The 22,214-nt window shown below is 36.9% G+C and overlaps 1 protein-coding gene across 1 annotated transcript in view; it reads left to right on the top strand.

Annotated features, from left to right (window-relative positions):
* Positions 1–22,214, top strand: part of STK33 (serine/threonine kinase 33) — a 217,884-nt gene that overhangs the window by 152,664 nt on the left and 43,006 nt on the right. The window contains exon 9 of the mRNA XM_044682102.1: positions 18,051–18,126. Within this exon, the coding sequence (XP_044538037.1) occupies positions 18,051–18,126 (76 nt within the window). The remainder of the gene's footprint in view (positions 1–18,050; positions 18,127–22,214) is intronic.

The following is a 22,214-nucleotide window of genomic DNA, read 5'->3' as shown; positions in this document are numbered from 1 at the left end:
TGAAACGTGAAATATCTCATTGAAAAGATAAGTGACCTGGAAAACAGATTGAGGAGAGACAATTTGAAAATTATTGCTCTACCTGAAAGCCTGGGAAAAAATAAAAGCCTTGACATCATATTACAAGAAATTGTCCAAGAAAACTGCCCTGATAGTCTTGAATAAGAGGGCAAAATAGAAGTTGAAAGACTCCATAGATCATCCCCTATATTAAATCCTCAAAAGATAAACCCCAAAATGTAATAGCCAAATTCAAGAGCTTCCAGGCCAAGGAGAAAATATTGTAAGCAGCCAGAAAGAGACAATTCAGATATCAAAGAACCCCAGTCAGGATTACACAGGATCTGGCAGCCTCCACACTAAAGGATCACAAGAGTTGGAATATGATATTCAGGAAGGCAAGAGAATTGGGTCTACAACAAAGAATCACCTACTCATGAACACTGACTATATAATTTCAGGGGAAAGTATGGATATTTAATAAAACAGAAGATTTCCAAGCATTCCTAAAAAAAGATCAGAACTAAATGGAAAATTTGATGTCTAAATACAAAATTCAAGAGAACCATGAAAAGGTAAACAAGGAAGAGGGGGGAAAATTTTAAGTGCTTCAGTAAGGTCAAATTGATTATATTCCTATATGGAAAAATGATATCTATAACTCTTAAAATTTTTTTCATTATTATAGTAGATAGAAGTATTATTTCTAGGCAGAGGTTATGTTATGAAATTGTTAAGATGATATGTAAAAAAATTGGGAGAGGGGGAACAAAAAAAGAGGATGCTACTAAGAGAAACTTGAAGGAAGAAGAAAAATAGGATAAAGTATGCCACATGAAGAGGCTCATGGTGGGGGGTGGGAAGAAGAATACTATTATAATAAGGGGAGGAATAGAGTGGCAATAGGTAATACTTAAACCTTACTCTCAGTGGAATCTAAGTTCTAAGAGGGAAGATCAGCCAGATCTATTGGGATATAGAATTCTATCTTAGCCTATAAGGGGTAATTGAGAGAGAATAATGAAGGGGGGTGGGGATGTAGTGTGGTATATTAAAAGGGAGGGAAAGGTTGAGGGGAGCAATTAGTAAACCTTAAAGAGAAATAAGAGAGGAATAAGAAGGGAGGGGTGGGAAGGAAAGTAAAATAAAGGTGGGGAAAAGGGGGACTGATAAGGACAAAACGGTGGTGTAGAAGGAAATAGTGAAAGAAGAAAGGACTAGTCTAATAGAGGAAATCAAAATGATGAGGAAGACACAGGTAGTAATCATAACTCTGAATGTGAATAGGATGAACTCACCCATAAAATGGAAATAGATAGCAAAGTGGATTAAAAACCAAAATCCTACCATATATTGTCTACAAGAAACACACACGAGGTGGGTAGACACACACAAGTTAAAGTTAAGAGGCTGGAGCAGAATTTATTGGGCATCAACTGAGAAAAAGAAGGCAGTAATCACTATCATGATATCTAACAAAGCCAAAGCAAAAATAGATCTGATTAAAAGAGATAGGGAAGGTAATTACATCCTGATAAAAGACAGTATAGACAATAAAGAAATATCAGTACTTGACATGTATGCACCAAATGGTATAGCATCCATATTTTTAAAAGGAGAAAGTATTGGAAATTAAGGAGGAAAATAGATAGTAAAATTATGCTAGTGGGAGATCTCAACCTTCCTCTGTCAGATCAAGATAAATCAAACCAAAAAATAAGAAAGAAGTAAGAGATGTGAATGAAATCTTAAAAAAAATTAGAGTTAATAGATATATGGAGAGAAGTAAATAGGGATAAAAAGGAATATACCTTCTTTTCAGCAGCACATGGTACATTTACAAAGACTGACCATGTACTAGGGCATAAAATCTTTGCAAAGAAATGAAGAAAAGGAGAAATAATAAATGCAACCTTTTCAGATTACAATGCAATAAAAATTATATTTGGTAAGAGTACATGGAAAGGCAAATCAAAAATTAATTGGAAATTAAATAATCTTATTCTCCCAAACTGGTCGGTTAAAGAACAAATCATAGAAACAGTTATTTCATCGAAGAGAATGACAATGAGGAAACACCATATTAAAATTTTCGAGATACTGCAAAAGTAGGACTTAGGATAAAATTTATATCACTGAGTGTCCATATTAACAAAAAAGAGAAAGAGGAGATTAACAAACATGCAACTAAAAAAACTAGAAAAAGAACAAATTAAAATCCTCAGATTAAGACCAAATTGAAAATTCTAAAAATCAAAGGAGAAATTAATAAAATTGAAAGGAAAAGAACTATTGAACTAATAAATAAATCTAGGACCTGGTATTTTGAAAAAAACAAATGAAACAGATAAAATATTGGTTATTTCTAATTAAGAAAAAGAAAGAAGAGAACCAAATTAACAGTATCATAAATGAGGATGATCTTACCTCTAATAAAGAGGAAATTGAGGTAATTATTAAGAACTATTTTGCCAAATTATATGGCAATAAATATGGCAGTCTATGTGAAATGGATGAATATTTACAAAAATATAAATTGCCAAGATTAACAGAAGAGGAAATAGAATACTTAAATAATCTCATGTCAGAAAAAGAAATTGAACAAGCTATCAAAGAACTCCTTAAGAAAAAAATCACCAGGGCCAGATGGATTCACAAGTGAATTCTATCAAATATTTAAAGATCAATTAATACCAATATTCTACAGACTATTTGATGAAATAGGCAAGGAAGGGATCTTACCAAATTATTTTTATGATACAAATATGTTATTGATTCTCAAGCCAGGAAGACCAAAATCAGAGAAAGAAAACTATATACAGTATCCTTAATGAATATAGATGAAAAAATATTAAATAAAACACTAGTTAAAAGGCTACAGGAAGTTATCACAAGGACTATTCACTATGACCAGGTGGGATTTATACCAGGAATACAAGGATGGCTTAATATTAAGACAACCATCCACATAATTGACCATATAAACAACCAAACTAATAGAAATCACATGATTATCTCAATAGATGCAGAAAAAGCCTTTGACAAAATGGAACACACATTCATATTGCAAACACTATAAAGTATAGGAAAAGAAGGGCCTTTCCTTAAAATAATAAACAGTATTTATTTAAAATCATCAGCAACAACTTCCTGGTTAAGATGGCAGCATCTTAAGCAGCTGCTTAACTCTCCTAACAAAAACATATAGGACTCCTCAAGAAGACATAAAAACAAATCCAGAGGAACAAAGGGACCCCACAACAGGGCCCAGCATTGGAGATATGTGGAATTGGGGCATTTCCATGCTATAAAGGGGTGAAACGGCTCTCACTAAAACGCGAGCTGAGCAACCCCCTCCCCCACCCCACACCACTTACAGTCCCAAAGCCAGCACACAAGAGTTAGAGCAAGTTTGGGGCATGCATTAAGTCCTTGGCAGCTACCTGGGGTCAGGTAGCTGCTGAGAGCAGCAAGACTTAAGACCCTAAGAGGCTAAAGAACGTGCGGAATTTGAACACAGACCCTGAGCGCAGACACAGATCCTGAGCACAGGGGTAGAACTAGGAGAGGATACCAAAATCACGGCGAATACACAACTGATAATTATAACTCTGAATGTGAATGGGATGAACTCACCCATAAAAAGGAAGCAAATAGCAGAGTGGATTAGAAACCAAAATCCTACCATATGTTGTCTACAAAAAACACATATGAGGAGGGTAGACATATACAGGTTTAAGGTAAAGGGCTTGAGCAAAATCCTTTGGGCCTCAAATGAGAAAAAGAAGGCAGGAGTGGCAATTATGATTTCTGAAAAAGCCAAAGTAAAAATAGATATGATTAAAAAAGACAGGGAAGGTCATTTACATCCTGATTAAAGGCAGTATAGACAATGAAGAAATAACATTGCTCAATATGTATGCACCAAATGGCATAGCAACCAGATTCGTAAAAGAGAAACTGGCAGATCTCAAGAAGGAAATAGATGGTAAAACCATATTAGTGGGGGATCTAAATATTCCTCTTTCAGATCTAGATAAATCAAACCAAAAAATAAATAAGAAAGAGGTAAGAGAGATGAATGAAGTCCTAGAAAAATTAGATTTAATAGATATGTGGAGAAAAATAAATAGGAACAAAAAGGAATACACCTTCTTTTCAGGTACACATGGTACATTCACAAAGATTGACCATGTAATAAGGCATAGAAACATTGCAAACAAATGCAAAAGAGCAGAAATGATAAATGTAACCTTCTCAGATCATAATGCAATAAAAATAATAATTAGTAAGGGCACCTGGACAGGAAAATCAAAAAACAATTGGAAATTAAATAATATGATTCTCCAAATCAGCTAGTTAAAGAAGAAATCATAGAAACAATCAACAATTTCATTGAAGAGAATGACAATGATGAGACATCCTACCAAACTCTGTGGGATGCAGTCAAGGCAGTACTCGGGGGGAAATTTATATCCTTGAGTGCATATATTAACAAATTAGGGAGGGCAGAGATTAATGAATTGGGCATGCAAATTAAAAAATTAGAAAGAGAGCAAATTAAAAATTCCCAGATGAAAACTAAATTAGAAATACTAAAGATCAAGGGAGAAATTAATAAAATCGAAAGTAAAAGAACTATTGAATTAATAAATAAGACTAGAAGCTGGTATTTTGAAAAAAACAGATAAAATAGACAAAGTACTGGTCAATCTAATTTATAAAAGGAAAGAAGAAAACCAAATTGACAGTATCAAAGATGAAAAGGGAGACATCACCTTTAATGAAGGGGAAATTAAGGCAATCATTAAAAACTATTTTGCCCAATTATATGGTAATAAATATAACAATTTAGGACTTATGGATGAATATTTACAAAAATATAAATTGCCTAGATTAACAGCAGAAGAAATAGAATACCTAAATAATCCCATATCAGAAAAAATATTGAACGAGCCATCAAAGAACTCCCTAAGAAAAAATCGCCAGGGCCTGATGGATTCACAAGTGAATTCTATCAGACATTCAAAGAGCAACTAATCCCAATACTATACAAATCATTTGATATAATAAGCAAAGAAGGAGTCCTACCAAATTCCTTTTATGACACAAATATGGTGCTGATTCCAAAGCCAGGTAGACCAAAAACAGAGAAAGAAAACTACAGACCAATCTCCCTAATGAACATAGATGTGAAAATTTTAAATAGAATACTAGCAGAGACTCCAGCAAGTTCAAGAGGATCATCCACCATGATCAGGTGGGATTTATACCAGGAATGCAAGGATGGTTCAAAATTAAGAAAACCATCCACATAATTGACCATATCAACAGTCTAACAAACAAAAATCACATGATCATCTCAATAGATGCTGAAAAAGCCTTTGAAAAAATACAGCATTCATTCCTATTGAAAACACTGAAAAGTATAGGAATAGAAGGACCTTTCCTAAAAATAATAAACAGTATATACCTAAAACCATCAACAAACATCATATGCAATGGGAATAAATTAGAAGCCTTCCCAATAAGATCAGGAGTAAAACAAGGATGCCCATTATCACCTCTATTATTCAACATAGTACTAGAAACACTAGCAGTTGCAATTAGAGAAGAAAAAGAAATTGAAGGTATCAAAATAGGCAAGGAGGAGACTAAGCTATCACTCTTTGCAGATGATGATGGTCTACTTAAAAAATCCTAGAGAATCAACTAAGAAGCTTGTAAAAATAATCAACAACTTTAGCAAAGTTGCAGGATACAAAATAAATGCACATAAATCATCAGCATTTCTATATATTTCCAACACATCACAGCAGCAAGAGGTAGAAATAGAAACACCATTTAAAATCACTCTAGACAATATAAAATACTTAGGAATTTATCTACCCAAACAAACACAGGAATTATACGAAAACAACTACAAAACACTTTCCAAACAATTAAAACTAGATCTAAACAATTGGAAAAACATTGATCGCTCATGGGTAGGATGAGCTAACATAATAAAAATGACCATTCTACCCAGATTAATTTACCTATTTAGTGCCATACCTATCAAACTACCAAAAAACTTTTTTACTGAATTAGGAAAAACTATAACAAAGTTCATGTGGAATAACAAAAGATCAAGAATATCAAGGGAAATAATGAAAAAAATGTGAAGGAAGTGGGCCTAGCAGTACCAGACATTAAACTGTGTTATAAAGCAGTAGTCATCAAAACCATATGGTACTGGCTAAGAGACAGAAGGGAGAATCAGTGGAATAGACTTGGGGTTAATGACATCAGCAAGACAGTGTATGATAAACACAAAGAGCCCAACTTTTGGGACAAAAATCTACTATTTGACAAAATCTTTTGGGAAATTTGGAAAACAATATGGGAGAGATTAGGTTTAGATCAACATCTCACACCCTACACCTATCTTGATATTTTGGTAATTTATCCTAATTCAGAATAGGTGAATGACTTGAATATAAAGAGGGAAACTATAAATAAGTTAAATGAACATAGAATAGTTTACTTGTCAGATCTCTGGAAAAGGAAAGATTATGAAATCAAGCAAGAGTTAGAGAAAATTACAAAATGTAAAATAAATGATTTTGATTATATCAAACTAAAAAGCTTTTGTATAAACAAAAACAATGTAGCCAAAATCAGAAGGGAAACAACAAATTGGGAAAAAATCTTTATAACAAAAAACTCTGACAGGGGTCTAATTACTCAAATATACAAGGAGTTAAACCAATTGTATAAAAAATCAAGCCATTCCCTAATCGATAAATGGGCAAGAGACATGAATAGGCAATTTTCAGATAAAGAAATCAAAACTATCAATAAGCACATGAGAAAGTGTTCTAAATCTCTAATAATCAGAGAAATGCAAATCAAAACAACTGTGAGATATCACCTCACACCTAGCAGATTGGCTAAAATGAAAGAAAGGGAGAGTAATGAATGCTGGAGTGGATGTGGCAAAAGTGGGACATTAATGCATTGTTGGTGGAGTTGTGAACTGATCCAACCATTCTGCCTGGCAATTTGGAGCTTTGCTCAAAGAGCTATAAAAGAATGCCTGCCCTTTGATCCAGCCATACCATTATTGGGTTTGTACCCGAAAGAGATCATAGATAAACACACTTGTATGAAAATATTTATAGCTGCGCTTTTTGTGGTGGCAAAGAACTGGAAAAGGAGGGTATGTCCTTCAATTGGGGAATGGCTGAACAAACTGTGGTATATACTGGTGATGGAATACTATTGCGCTCAAAGGAATAATAAACTGGAGGAATTCCATGTGAACTGGAAAGACCTCCAGGAATTGTTTCAGAGTGAAAGGAACAGAGCCAGAAGAACATTGTACCCAGAGACTGATATACTATGGTAAAATTGAATGCAATGGTCTTCTGTACCAGCAGAAAGCAATGACACAGGACAGTTCTGAGGGATTTATGGTAAAGAATGCTACCCACATTCAGAGGAAGAACTACAGGAGAGGAAACACAGAAGAAAAACAACTGCTTGAACACATGGGTTGATGTGGACATGATTGGGGATGTACACTCGAAACTACCACACCAATGCAACTTAGAACAATTTGGTAATAGGTCTTGATCAATGACACATGTTAAAACCAGTGGAAATGTACGTCGGCCATGGGTGGGGGGATTGTGGTGGGTGAAGGGGAAAGTAGGAGCATGAATCATGTAACCATGTTAAAAATGAATATTAATAAATGTTTAAAAAATTTTAAAAAAATCAAGCCATTCCCTAATCGATAAATGGGCAAGAGACATGAATAAGCAATTTTCAGAAAAAGAAATCAAAAGTATCAATAAGCACATGAAAAAGTATTCTAAATCTCTAGTAATTAGAGAAATGCAAATCAAAACAACTCTGAGATATCACCTCACACCTAGCAGATTGGCTAAAATGAAAGAAGGGGAGAGTAATAAATGCTGGAGGAGATGTGGCAAAACTGGGACATTAATGCATTGTTGGTGGAGTTGTGAACTGATCCAACCATTCTGCATGGCAATTTGGAACTATGCTTGAAGGGCTATAAAAGAATGCCTGCCTTTTGATCCAGCCATACCATTGTTGGGTTTGTACCTGAAAGAGATAATAAACAAACAGACTTGTATGAAAATATTTATAGCTGCACTTTTTGTGGTGGCAAAAACCTGGAAAATAAGGGTATGTCCTTCAATTGTGGAATGGCTGAACAAATTGTGGTATATGCTGGTGATGGAATACCATTGTGCTCAAAGGAATAATAAACTGGAGGAATTCCATGTGAACTGGAAAGACCTCCAGGAATTGATGCAGAGCAAAAGGAGCAGAGCCAGAAGAACATTGTACACAGAGACCAATATACTGTGATAAAATAGAATATAATGGACTTCTGTACTAGCAGCAATGCAATGACCCAAGACAATTCTGAGGGACTTATAGAAAAGAATGCTACCCATATTCAGAGGAAGAACTACAGGAGTGGAAACAGAAGAAAAACAACTGCTTGAACACATGAGTTGAGGCAGACATGATTGGGGATGTAGCCTCGAAACTACCACACCAATGCAACTATCAACAGTTTGGAAATAGGTCTTGATCAATGATACATGTTAAAACCAGTGAAAATACACATCAGCCATGGGGGGTGGAGCTCGGGGTGGGGGGGAAGGGGAAAGTAAGAGTATGAATTATGTAACCATGTTAACTTTTCTAAAAAATAAATATTAATAAATGTTTTAAAAAATAAAAATAAAATAAAATCATTAGCAACTATCCTCTGCAGTGGGGACAAGTTAGATGCCTTCCCAATAAAATCAGGAGTAAAACAGGGATGCCCATTATCACTATTACTATTTAATATTGTACTAGAAATGCTAGCAGTAGCAATTAGATAAGAAAAAGAAACTGAAGGGATTAAAGTAGGCAATGAGGAAACTAAACTATCACTCTTTGAAGATGATATGATGGTATACCTAGAGAATTCCAGAAAATCAACTAAAAAACTTGTAGAAATAATCAATAACTTTAGCAAAGTTGAAGGGTACAAAATAAGCCCACATAAATCATCAGCATTTCTATGTTTCCAACAAAACCCAGCAGCAAGAGCTAGAAAGAAACTCCATTTAAAATTACTCTAGACCAAATAAAATACCTGGGAATCTATTTGCCAAGACAAATTCAGGAATTATATGAACATAACTACAAAACACTTCTTCACTCAAATAAAACTAGATCTAAACAATTGGAAAACCTCAATTGTTCATGGATAGGACAAACTAATATAATAAAAATGACAATATTACCTAAATTAATTTACTTATTCAGTGCTATACCTTTGAAACTACCAAAACATTTTTTCATAGAATTAGAAAAAATGATTACAAAGTTCATCTGGAAGAACAAAAGATCAAGAATATCAATGGAAAAATGAAAAAAATGTGAAAGATGGAGTCTTAGCTTTACCAGATCTCAAAGTATACTATAAAGCAGTGATCATCAAAACATTATGCTACTGGCTTAGAGATAGAAGGGTGGATCAATGGAATAGATTTTGAGTAAATGACAGTAGTAAGATAGTGTTTGGTAAACCCAACGATTCCAGCTTTTGGGTCAAGAATCCACTATTTGACAAAAACTGCTGGGAAAATTGGAAAACAATATGGGAGAAATTAGGTTTAGATCAGCATCTTACACCTTATACCAAGATTAACTCTGAGTGGGTAAATGACTTAAGTATAAAGAGGGAAATCATAAACAAATTAGGTGAACAGAGAATAGTATATCTGTCAGATCTATGGGAAAGGAAGGAATTTAAAACCAAGCAGGAGATAGAGAACCCTACAAAATTCAAAATGAATAATTTTGATTATATTAAGTTAAAAAGTTTCTGTACAAACAAAACCAATGCAACCAAAATTATAAGGAAATTAACAAACCGGAAAAAAATTTTAGAAAAAAGCCTCTGACAACAAGATTTCTCAAATGAATAAGGAGCTAAGTCAATTGTGCAAAAAATCAAGCCATTCTCCAATTGACAAATTGTTAAGAGGCATGAATAGGCCATTTCAGATAAAGAAATCAAAACTATCAACAAGCACATGAAAAAGTGTTCTAAATCTCTCGTAATTAGAGAAATGCAAATCAAAACAACGCTGAGGTACCACCTCACTCCTAGCAGATTGGCCAATATGACAGTAAAGGAAAATAGTAAATATTGGAGGGGTTGTGGCAAAATCAGGACACTAATGCATTTTTGGTAGAGTTGTGAATTAATCCAGCCATTCTGGAAGGTAATTTGGAATTATACACAAAGGACTTTAAAAGAATGCAAACTCTTTGCTCCAGCAATACCATTACTGGGTTTGTACCCTGCAAGAATTGATTATCTTTCTAAGCTTCCAAAATGCTTCAAACCTATTTCCCTCTTACAACCCCAAAGATAATAAGGAAAAATACTTGTACAAAAATATTCATAGCCACGGTCTTTGTGGTAGCAAAAAAAATGGAAAATGAAGGAGTGTCCTTCGATTGGGGGATGGCTGAAATAACTGTGGTATATGATGGTGATGGAATACTATTGGGCTGTAAAGATTGATGATCTGGAGGCTTTCCATGTGAACTGGGAGAACCTCAGTGAACTGATACAGAGTGAAATGAGCAGAACCAGAGGAACATTGTACACAGAAAGTAAAACATTGTGGAACAATCCAATGTAATGGACTTTGCTGCTTTTAGCAATGCAACAAGCCAGGACACTCCTAAAGGACTTATGGGAAAGAATGTGATCCACATCCAGTGAGAGAACAATGGGAATTGAAATGTAAAAGAAGAACATATGACATTGACATCACTTATCACACACACACACACACACATATATATATATATATAGGTACGTGATGTGGGGCTTAGGCTTTAAAAAAATCACGCTGTAGCAAAAATGAATAATATGGAAGTAGTTTTCAAGTGACAAAGTTTCAAGTGACAACCCAGTGGAATTGCTTGCTGGCTCTGGGAGGGGGGGGAAGAGGGGAAGGAAAGAAAATGAATCATGTAAACATGGAAAAATATTTAAAATAAATAATTTTTTTAAAAGAAGCTTATATTTTATTGGGAAACAAATCGTGTATGATAAGTACACATAAAAGTATATACAAAGTAAATACAACCTAATTTTGAGAAGGCACTGGTGGCCTTCTCATTGAGCAGATGGGAGTTTCATGACCAGTAGTAGTAAGGAGAGAGACCAGTTCTAAAGCTATTTCACTAGTCTATGTGAGATGTTTTGAACAATGGTGGAGAGAAGAGGATGGATTCAAATAGAGGTTAGGCAGTAGAACTGGTAAGCTTGACAATTGATTGTCTCTAAACTGCCGAGGGAGAGTAACAGTGACTTCAAGGTTGCAAACCTAGGTAATTAAAATGATGGTGGTACCCTTGGAAGAAATAGAGAAGCTAGAAAGACAAAATCAATGACTTTCCTGAACACATTTATGTCTTGGGCTCAACCTAATTCCTACTGCAAAACCAATGATGGCACTGCAGGTATTGGAAAAGATAATTTTAGGTCCCTTTTAACCCTGAGACTGTTAATCTGTTTCTCATTTAGCCTTAGTAGACTAATTAATTAATCCTACATATGGATCTCAAGAGATCCATCATCCCCATTTTAAGAATTAGGCATATGATTTGGCCTCAGACACTTCCTAGCTGTTTGACCCTGGGTAAGTCATTTATATCTGGATCCTTGCTGTATAAATATAAAGAACATTAGTTTGGAGAGCCATACTAGAACTTGACATAGGTGGGTAGATTGGTACATATATAAACAGGAATATTTAATGTTTTGAAATGGAAAGTTTATAAAGGGGATTCTTAAAAATATAATAGTCTTACCAACCCTTTCCCCCCTTAAAAGCAATTATTTACCAGTGTTTAAATATTTGGAACTGGGTATTACCTTTGTCATTATACTCATTCTTACCTCCTTCTCCTTTTTCCTGTCTCCTTTTGTCTATTTTCTCTACTCTGCCACCAAAAGAAGAGTAAGGAAGAAAAATAGAACTGACCTTAGAGATACAGTATAGTATTTAGGAAAACGTTGGGCATAGAGTTGGGAGAAATCTGGCTCCCAGTAGCATCTCTGACTCTGAACTAACCATGTGACCATGTTCTATAAAATAGGGATAATAATACCCACAATACCAATATTATAAGTTTGTCATAAGGATTAAATGAAATAATACTAAAACACTTTGTAAACCTTGAGTTATTGCATATATGTTGTCTTTAGGTATCCTTAGGCAAGGTATTTCCCATACATTGAATCCCAGTTCATTCATCTAGGTGATTTGGTCATTGTAAGGGTCAGATGAGCTAATTGTATTGGCATTTTGTATACATTAAAGAGGATAAAAAGGTGGCATAGTTGTGGACTGTGTGGGGAGTTAGGGAGATATGAGTTCAAATCTGACTTCAAATACTAGCTTTGTGGCTGCGGGTAAGTCACTTAACCCTGTTTGCCTCAGTTTCCTCATTTATAAAATGTGCTGGAGAAAGAAATGGCAAACCACTCCAGTATCTTTGCCAAGAAAACCTCCAGTGGGCCATAAAGCGCTGGACATGACTGAAACAACTGAACACCAATACCTTAAAGCATCACCTAAGTATGAGCTATTTTTATTGTCAGTCTATTTTTATTCTTGTTAATTGTTTCTTAAAAGGTGCATGTGTATATGCAGACTGAGTCTCAGTCACCTAGAGTATATCTTTTTGTATTGTGGGAGACTTGTTTATGATACTGCTCTGCTCTTTAGCTGAGATAATTGAAAGTTGGTTTTACAGGTGTGCCTCATTTTAAGCAGGCGATATATTCCTTAAAATCTTACTTGGGAACTCAGTGGCTAGAGAGCCAGGCCTAGAGATGGGAGGTCCTGGGTTCAAGTCTAATTTCAAACACTTCCTAGCTGTGTGATCTAGGGAAAGCCCCCTAAACCCAAAGGCCTACCCCTTACTGCTCTTCTACCTTGGAACCAACTCTTAATATTGATTCTAAGACAGAAGGGAAGAGTTTTTTTTTTAAAACTTATTTGATTAAATCGCATTTTGTTTGGGAAATGGCTTTTAAAGGGATTTTCTTATGGATCCTTTTGTTTATAAATCAATAATTGCTGAATTAAGAGTAAAGATATCTCATGGTTTTTGGAACTTACTCTGTCATTGACTTAGCCTGAGTTCAGTTCCAGCTCTAATATTTAATAGTTGTAGGACTTTAGGCTAGCCTTTGGACCCCTGTCATAGGTAGAATCATAGAATTTTTATCTGTAGAAGACGTTGGAGATAATCTTTACCAAACTCATATTGTTGTTGTTCAGTTGTTTCAGTCGTGTCTAACTTTCTGTAATCCCATTTAGGGTTATCTTGACAGAGGTATTGGAGTACCTCTTTCTTTATTTCTCCAGCACATTTTATAGTTGAGGAAACTGAGGCAAACAAGGTTAAGTGAATTTCCCTCGGTCATACAGCTAGTAAGTGTCTCAGGTCACATTTGAATTCAGGTCACTCTATCCACCAATCCACCAAGCTCACCCTTCAAACTCAAAAGATTTCTAAAGGTCTTTTCTAAGCTCTAGTGTCCTTCAGTCCTGAGCCATGCGACCATATATGTTTTTGTAGCTCTGTAGACTACAGTGGTCTCATCTGTAAGATGGGAACATTAATGTTGGCCCTGTCTACTTCAAGAACCAAATGATCAAAAAGTGTAAAAAGTTATATAAAAAGTAAAAGTAAAGAATAGACCTTTGATAAATGTCTGAATCTGCAAAGTCAATGTTCATATATTGAGTCTATTCAAAGTAGAGCACAGCTGCATAATACTTCAGTACTTCCAGGATCTGTGTTTTGTGAGTGTGAGTCCTCCCTCCACTTACGTCACTCACAGCCTGTCCATACTTCAGACCAGTGGTTCCCAAACTTTTTTGGCCTACTGCCCCCTTTCCAGAAAAAAATATTACTTAGCCCCCTGGAAATTAATTTTTTTTATTTTAATAGCAATTAATAGGAAAGATAAATGTACCTGTGGTCATCACCACCCCCCTGGATCACTGCAGCATCCCCCCAGGGGGCAGTAGTGCCCACTTTGGGACTCACTGCTTCAGACCATCTTTGAGATGGCTGGAGAAGTTTGCTCTCCAGTGCTAGTCTTTGGGTATTGAGCATCTTAATGAGGCAGGTCCTCAGCTAACAAACAGAGTCCTTTTCTGGAGACTTTCCATCCAGAGTCACTAACACTCCCAGCTCCTTTCAAGTTTTATCTCATGTGCCATCCACCTCTTCAGGAAGTCTTTGCTTATTTTCTCTCTCCAGAGTAAGCACTCTCTCTCTTCCCACGTTATCCAACATTGCCTTATCTTTTACTTGTTTGTGCTCTCCAGGAAAAAGGGGCGGCTCCCAGAAAGCAGGAAGTTTTCATTTCAGTCTTTCATATAGACTGTTTTTAATTGAATTAAATCGAATGCAAAAGCCCATGTTAAGGTACAGTGAGGCAACAGAGAAAACTCTGATAGAAAATTTCTATAATATATGTACTTCCATATGTGGAGAAGCTGTGATCTCACCCACTATAACAGATTGCCTCCCATTCATGCTGTTTCATCCCATACCATGTTTATTCAAATCTTCCTATAGCTCCTCCACAGGAGATCCACTCAATGGGCTAGAGGGTCTGGTTCTTTTAATAATAAATAGTGGCACTTAATTATTTTTATGAGAAACATAACTTTGTTTTCTTGCATGTCTATAGGCAATTAATCAACCCGATATTCATTAAGCACCTACATTGTGCCAGGACCCTCCTGGGCACTGGGGATACAAAGACAAAAGTGAAAACAGCCTTTGCTTTCAAGGAACTTACATTCTAAAAAGAGGATAGAGATGCTTTTGTTTTTAAAAGCAACAAGCTCTAAGTCAAGACTAAGGCGCTGGAGTTGTTGGCAACCACTCTGTTATTGACTCTGACTAGGTTCCAGTATCAGCTCTCATACAATGTAGCTATGTGACCTTAGGCAAGTCCTTTGACCCCTCTGGGTCTCTGTTTTCTCCTACATAGAATCATGGAACTTTTTAGCTGAATGAGACGTTGAAGATAATCTATTCTCAACTCATAGAGACCTCTAAAAGGTTCCTTCTAGTTCTAGCATCCTACAATTCTGAGCCATGTAACCATATATGTCACTGGAGCTCTGTTTGCCATAGTTTTCTCATCCATAAAATGGGGACATTAATACTTGCCTCTGTCTACTTTGCAGAGATGTTGCAAGGACCAAATGAGCTAACAATGTATAAGTAGTATAGAAAATTAAAAGTAAAGAACAGACTTTTGATAAGTGTCTGAATTCATAAAGTTGGTGTTCACAAATTAATTCTATTCAAAACAAAGCACAGTTGCATAATACTTCAGTGAACAAATGAATAATGAATGAGTGAATGAATGAATGACAAACAAAATATTCCTTTGATAAAAAATATCTGAATAGCTGTAAATTCAGTTTTCATACATAAAGTTTCCTTTTAGAGAGGGAAACACCACATACATGTGAAGATACAAACAAAATAAATAACAAAGCTAATTTAGGTTTATTGTTGTTGTTTAGCCATTTTCAGTTGTGTCTGATTCTTTGTGATCCCACCAGGAGTTTTCTTGGCAAAGATACTGGGGTGGTTTGCCATTTCCTTCTTCAGCTCATTTCCCAGAGAGGAAAACTGAGACAAACAGGATGAAGTGATTTGACCTCAAGATTAATCTTCCTGATATAGGTAGGATTAAGTAAGAAGGCACTATGGATTGATTACAAGGCTCAGAAAAGGTTTCATTTAGAAGGTTTAGCTCAACTTCAATCTGGACAGGAACTGGGAATTCTACAAGGCAGGGGTAGAGTTAATTCTGGATATGTGGGAGGGAATGAAGGTAAGGTGACCAGTACATAGGCATGGAGATAGGAGATGGAAATGAACCACAGAGTCTGTGGAAGAGAGTAATGCAAGTATGTTCAGATTAGATTGTGAAGGGTTTTAAATACCAAGCAGATAAGTATGTCTGATCCTAAGACAATAGGGAGCTACTGGAATTTATTAAGTATATTATTGATAGAGAGAAGGGAAGGAGCCTGACATAATCAGAACTGAACTTTAAGAATCAGTTTGGCTGCTATGTGGAGGATGGATTGGAGTGGGGAAAACAGGATGCTCCAAGGTCATTTGGGAACTCATTTCCGTGGTCCAGATGTGAGGTGATTAGAACCTGAACTCTAGAGTAGTGGGTGGAGAAAAGAAGGCATGTGTGAGAGATGTTATGAATAGAGAAATGACAAGATTTGGCTATGGATTATATATGGAAGGTAAATGAGTATGAGGAATCAATAACACCAACATGTGAACTTGGGTGACCGAATATGATGATGTCCTTGAGAGAGTAAATTTCAGAAGGACAGGTTTTGAAGGAAAGATGAGACCTGTTATGGACCTGGTAAGTGTGAGACATCTGGGAGGCATCCAATTGGAAATGTCCAGGAGGCAGTTGCTGCAGAACTAACACTCAAAGAGAGATGGATTCAACATATGGACTTGAGAATCTTCCATGTAGAAGCAATAATTAAATCCTGGAGAATTGATGAGGTCACTAAATGAAAGTATGGAGAGAGAAGGTACTCCAGGCAGAGCCTTGGGGAATATGCACAGTTGGGAAGCATGGTGAAGTTGAGAAACCAGCAAAGGAATCTGAGAAAGGTAGAAGTAGAACCAATAGAGGAGGAAAGAATATCTGGGAGGTGGGGGGTAGCTTAGTGGATTGAGAGCCAGGCCTAGAGACCGGAGGTCCTAGGTTCAAGTCTGGCCTCAGACACTTCCCAGCTGTGTGACCCTGGGCAAGTCACTTGACCCCCATTGCCTACCCTTACCACTCTTCTGCCTTGGAGCCAATATACAGTATTGACTCCAAGACGGAAGGTAAGGGTTTAAAAATAAAAGAATATCTGGGAGGAAAAAATGGTCAGTTGTATCAGATGTTGCAGAGAAGCAAATAAGAGTGAAGACTGAGAAATGGCCGATAGATTTGGCAATTAAGATGTCCTTGGTGTGGCAGTTTGGCAATTAAGATGTCCTTGGTGTGGCAGCTATGTAGCACAGGAGGACCTGGATTAAAATCTGGCCTCAGATACTTCCTAGCTGTGTGATCCTGAGCAAGTCATTTAATCCAAGTTACCTAGCCCTTAATAGGTAAGGAGTTTTTTAAAAAAAGGTTTTAAAAAGTTCAGATGCCCTTGGTAACTTTGGAGAGAGAACTTCCAGTTCAATGATTAGTTCAAAAGCCAAATTACCCAAGAATGAGAAATAAGTGAGAGGAGAAATAGAAACAAAAATGAGGGTATAGATTTTTCCCCTTAGAAGTTTGGCATATTAGGCTTGAGGAAAGGAAAGTTTGGGACATCCAATGTGTAGAAGAGGATGGTGAATCAATTAGGAAGGAGTACAAGTACTATCATGGCCAGTAAAAGCCCCTATGAGATTAGATAGCAAATATGTAGGGTCCCGGTTAGCTAGGGTATGTAAAGATCTCTGGCTTTGCAGCATATGAGTAGAAGCAGAGGAGGCAGGTGGCAGGAATAATACAGGGTTGACGTTCACAAGATATGAGTGAAAAGAGGACATGGGAGCAAGAGATTTGAGAGTAGGAGTTAATGTAGAATTGAACTGGTTCACGAAGAGCATGTAGAGTTTGATGAATCACTTTTGACCAGTTACAAAGAAAAATCAAATCCCATTTACTCAGTTTGTGTCATCATCTCAAGTGATAGAAAGGAAGGCACCTCCACATGGATTTTTAGGGTCTGTGCATTATTCATTTAAAACATCTGCTGCTGGTTCTTGTTGTCAGGAGGATCACTGACACTCCATTCATGCATCCTTCATGCTCTGTGTTTAAGCCTTTCAATCATTTTTTGCATTATTAATATTATTGTTTTCTGCTTGCTTGGCAGCGCCTGAAGTGATCAAAGCCCAGGACTATAGCCAACAGTGTGACATCTGGAGCATAGGTGTCATTATGTACATGCTGTAAGTAGCCAGCAAAACATGAATGAATGGGACTTCCTGCTAGAGAGGCTCATGAATTTGTACTTTTTTTTTGTCCTAGATCAATGAATTCAACAAAAGGGGGAACTCCTTGGTGTGGGATCTCTCTCAAGGAATACAAATCGGCCACTGGTCTCTAATTTGGAGTATTAGAAAGCTGCCTGAGGCACTGAGAATTATGTTCTATGGTCACACAGCTAGTGTGTGTTTAAGGCAGGCCTTGAACCCAGATGTTTTTGACTCTTAAGGCTGGCCCTCTAACCACTCTAACATGTTGGATCTTGAGTTTGTATTAATTGAGCAACCACCTGGAAAGCCATCTTCAAAAAGCTGTCCATGTTTTATTAGTCATCAGTTATGTTTATTAGAGATGAATTATTTTAAATTTTATACATAGTGGAAATATCATAGGAGTTAGAGCTCAAAGAGAACCTGGAGACAATGATCTAAAACCAGATCTCTAATTTTCAGTTGAGGAAACTAAGGCTCAGAGAGGGTTGTAACTTGCCCCAAATAAAAAGTAGCAGAATGAGTGTTCAAACTTTGATCCTTTGGTTCTGAGTCCTAAGATTGCTCTTGTGTGTGTGTGTGTGTGTGTGTGTGTGTGTGTGTGTGTGTTTTGCTCCTTTTCATTGGTTGATACATCAATGAGTACTCTGGATATGGGGAAGGAAACGAGCTTCTTCCTCTATCATTGGCTCAAACCCGGCTCTATACTTCACCAATATTGTTCCATATCTCTCCTTACTTATGCAGTTAAATTCCTTAAAGATACTATCTCCACTTTCTTCCACATACTCATCTTCCACTCATTTATCGCCCTGTTATAGTTTGCCTTCCAATCTCACTGGTTTTGATCTCTTAACTACTCTTTTCAGTGACCTTTTCTCAGTTCTCATCCTTCTTGACTTTTGCAGCTTTTGAAACTTGATCCCTATCTCTTCTTAGATACTTTCTCCTCCCTGAGTTTTCATGGCATGGCTCTTGGTTCTCTTCCCAGCCTGGAAGGGTCTGCCTGATCCTTCTGAGTATACAGCCCTGGACAATCATTCATATCCCATTCCTTTGTTATGGAGGTAACCAGGGTTCTGTTCTGGGCTCTTGTTCTCTTGTTATAGCTTCTCACTTGGGAACTTCATTCATTCCCATGGGTTCAATTTGATGCAAATTCTCCTAAATCTCTTCCCCCTCCCCCTTGATATCTCCTTCTGAATGTGCCATAGGCATTAAAAAACTCAAAAAGTTGACAACAGGGGCAGTTAAGTGGCTCAGTGGATAGAGTGCCAGGCCTAAAGATGGGAGATTCTGAGATTAAATCAGACACTTACTCTCTGTGTGACCCTGGGCAAGTCACTTAACTCTAATTACTACCTAGACCTTACCATTCTTCTGTCTTGGAACTGATATTTAATATTGATTCTAAGACAGAAGGTAAGGTTTTTTTAAAAGGCTATAACAGAACTCATTATCTTTTTCACAACCTAAAGTTATTACTAGCTTGCCTAGAACATTATTTTTCTAGTCACCCAGGTTCCCAATCTAGGTATCTTCTTTCACTCTTCTAGAGCCATCTAGGTGACATGGTGGATAAAGCACTGGATCTGGAGTCAGGAAGACCTGAGTTCAAATACTGCCTCAGATATTTTATAGGTGTGTTATCCTAGGAAAATAATTTAACTTCATGTCTGCCTCAGTTTCCACATCTGTTAAATAAGGATAATACTAGCACCTGCTTCCCAGGATTTTTGTGAGGTTCAAATGAGATAATATTTGTAAATGTTTTGAAAACCTTAAAGCTCTATATAAATGCTAGTTATTATTATTATAATTATTAATATTATTATCTTCTCTCCCCATCCAACCAACTTCTAAGTCTTGTTGGTTCTATATCAACATCTCTTACTTCTGACTTCTTTTCTGTACTTGGAACCATAGTCACCTAGTTCAGGCACCTACTTACTGTCGTTAAGTTGGATTATTGTAGTAGCAACCTAATGAATTGGTCTCCCCGAATCCAGTCTCTTTCCCCTTCATCTAATCCATCTTCCACACAGTTACCAAATTGTTGTCCCTTAATCACAGGACTATCCATGCCACTGCCCTGTTCAGGAAGCATTAGTGATTCCCAGTTACCATTCAGAAAAAAATATAGACTAAACTGTTTGCTATTTAAAGTCCTTCACAGTGTAGCACCAACCCATCTTTCCAGCCCAATTCCACATTAGTCTCCTCCATGTACTTTTTTTTCTAGATAAACTAATCTACTAAATGTTACTTTACAAAGCATTCTATCTCCTGCCCACTAGTGCTCAGTAAATGCTTTGCACAGGTGCTTCCATGTCTAGAATCTTCATTGTCTTGGGGAAAACACGACTCAGAATTTTGAGGGTGCCAGTCATATAGAAGCTTTATTTGGATTATTAGTATAAACCATGGTAGGAGAGGCTGTTTGATTCATTGTTTCCACTATAAATCAAGTGAACTCTGATTACAAGCTTTTTCTAACCCGCATGTGTGTGTGTGTGTGTGTGTGTGTGTGTGTGTGTGTGTGTGTGTGTGTGTGNTTTCTAACCCGTGTGTGTGTGTGTGTGTGTGTGTGTGTGTGTGTGTGTGTGTGTGTGAGTGAGAGAGAGAGAGAGAGAGAGAGAGAGATACTGAATCTCAAATTGTTACTAAGTACATGGTGACGGTATTCCATACAAGGAGAGATAAAGACAGAGAGCGCAGTTCTCAGATATGATTTTTTAACTTCTTAGAGGCTTGTTCATTGCAGTGATAAGGACATTGGAAATGATAAGAACCTATTATAAAAAAATTCTGCAAGCAGAAAGCAGTGGATGTAAAACTCAAACCCAGGGGAGTAGACATGACTTCATTTTATGCCATAAAGGGGTCTATTTTAAAGATAGAGTCACTTTTGCCAAGAGAGAAGTAAAGGTTTCTCTCTGCCTCCATACCCCCTCTCCTAGATTCCCCTCTTTTCCTTCCAGGCTCAGTTCAGGTGCCACTACTTCTAGGAGACCTCTTCTGGCTCCCTCCGTATTTTAGTTTGCTGCCCACACATACTTTGTATTTCCTTGGCATGGCTTTTGTATTTGCTTACCTGGGTGCACATTGTTTCACTTTAAAGAATGTAAGCTCCTTAAAGGCAGGGATAATTTTGCTTTTCTCTTTGTATCTCTAGTGCTTAGTATACTATCTGGCATATAAATGCCTTTAAATACTTGTTGGATTGGCTTTGGAAATGGAACTTACAAGTGAATCAGAGAGTTATTGAAATAGTATTGATAACCTCAGTGACTGCCAGTTCTGGTCATTTTGGGCACCTAAAGAAAGCATTGGAAAATTAGGGATTGTTGTTCTGCCCAAATAGAGAATTCCTAGGGACCTAGGGATACTTTGCAAAGATTCGAAGTGCAGTAAGCATGTTGGAAGGAATATTAGACTTGGTGTAGGAAGACATAGCTTTGAATCTGCCCTCAATCCTACTTGTCTATAGAATGAATAAAATAATACATCCCAGTCAGCCTCACAGAGTAGCTGCACGCATAGAGATAAGCAGGAATTTTTTTCACATGAAGCAAAAACTCTTCGGGAGAAGAGGTTGGCATAGAAGACAAACTGGAAATACTGGTCAGTAACCATATAGAGGACAATCCAAAATCCCTCCTTCCTAATTTCCAGTAGCTTTTAATCCCGATCCCTTATCTTCTCTTGGGACTGCCTACCAACCATGTTGAGATATAGATGAGAAAGTACCAAACCCTTCCCCCTTTTCCTCCAATCTTTGCTAACCCACAATCCTATTTCCTTACCCTTTCCTAGGCACTCCTTCTCTCAGGCCTATCTTTATCACCTTCCCCAATCTCCAAAGGGACACAGACTCTGCTAGGGGTGATGGTCCATGCCTTCTTTGCTTCCCTTGGCTTTGACCAGCCTTTGTTCTCTTTCCGTTTCCTAAGGTCCATCTCCTTTCTTTTGGCCTCCAGCAATGATGTGGCATGAAAACCACAATCTCTGTACCACTGTGAGGAGGAAGCATAACATTTCACCTGGTTAAAGTTCAGATT

Source organism: Gracilinanus agilis, chromosome 6, assembly GCF_016433145.1.
Source record: "Gracilinanus agilis isolate LMUSP501 chromosome 6, AgileGrace, whole genome shotgun sequence".
NCBI lineage: Eukaryota > Metazoa > Chordata > Mammalia > Didelphimorphia > Didelphidae > Gracilinanus > Gracilinanus agilis.
This window is presented reverse-complemented; position numbering and strand designations above follow the sequence as displayed.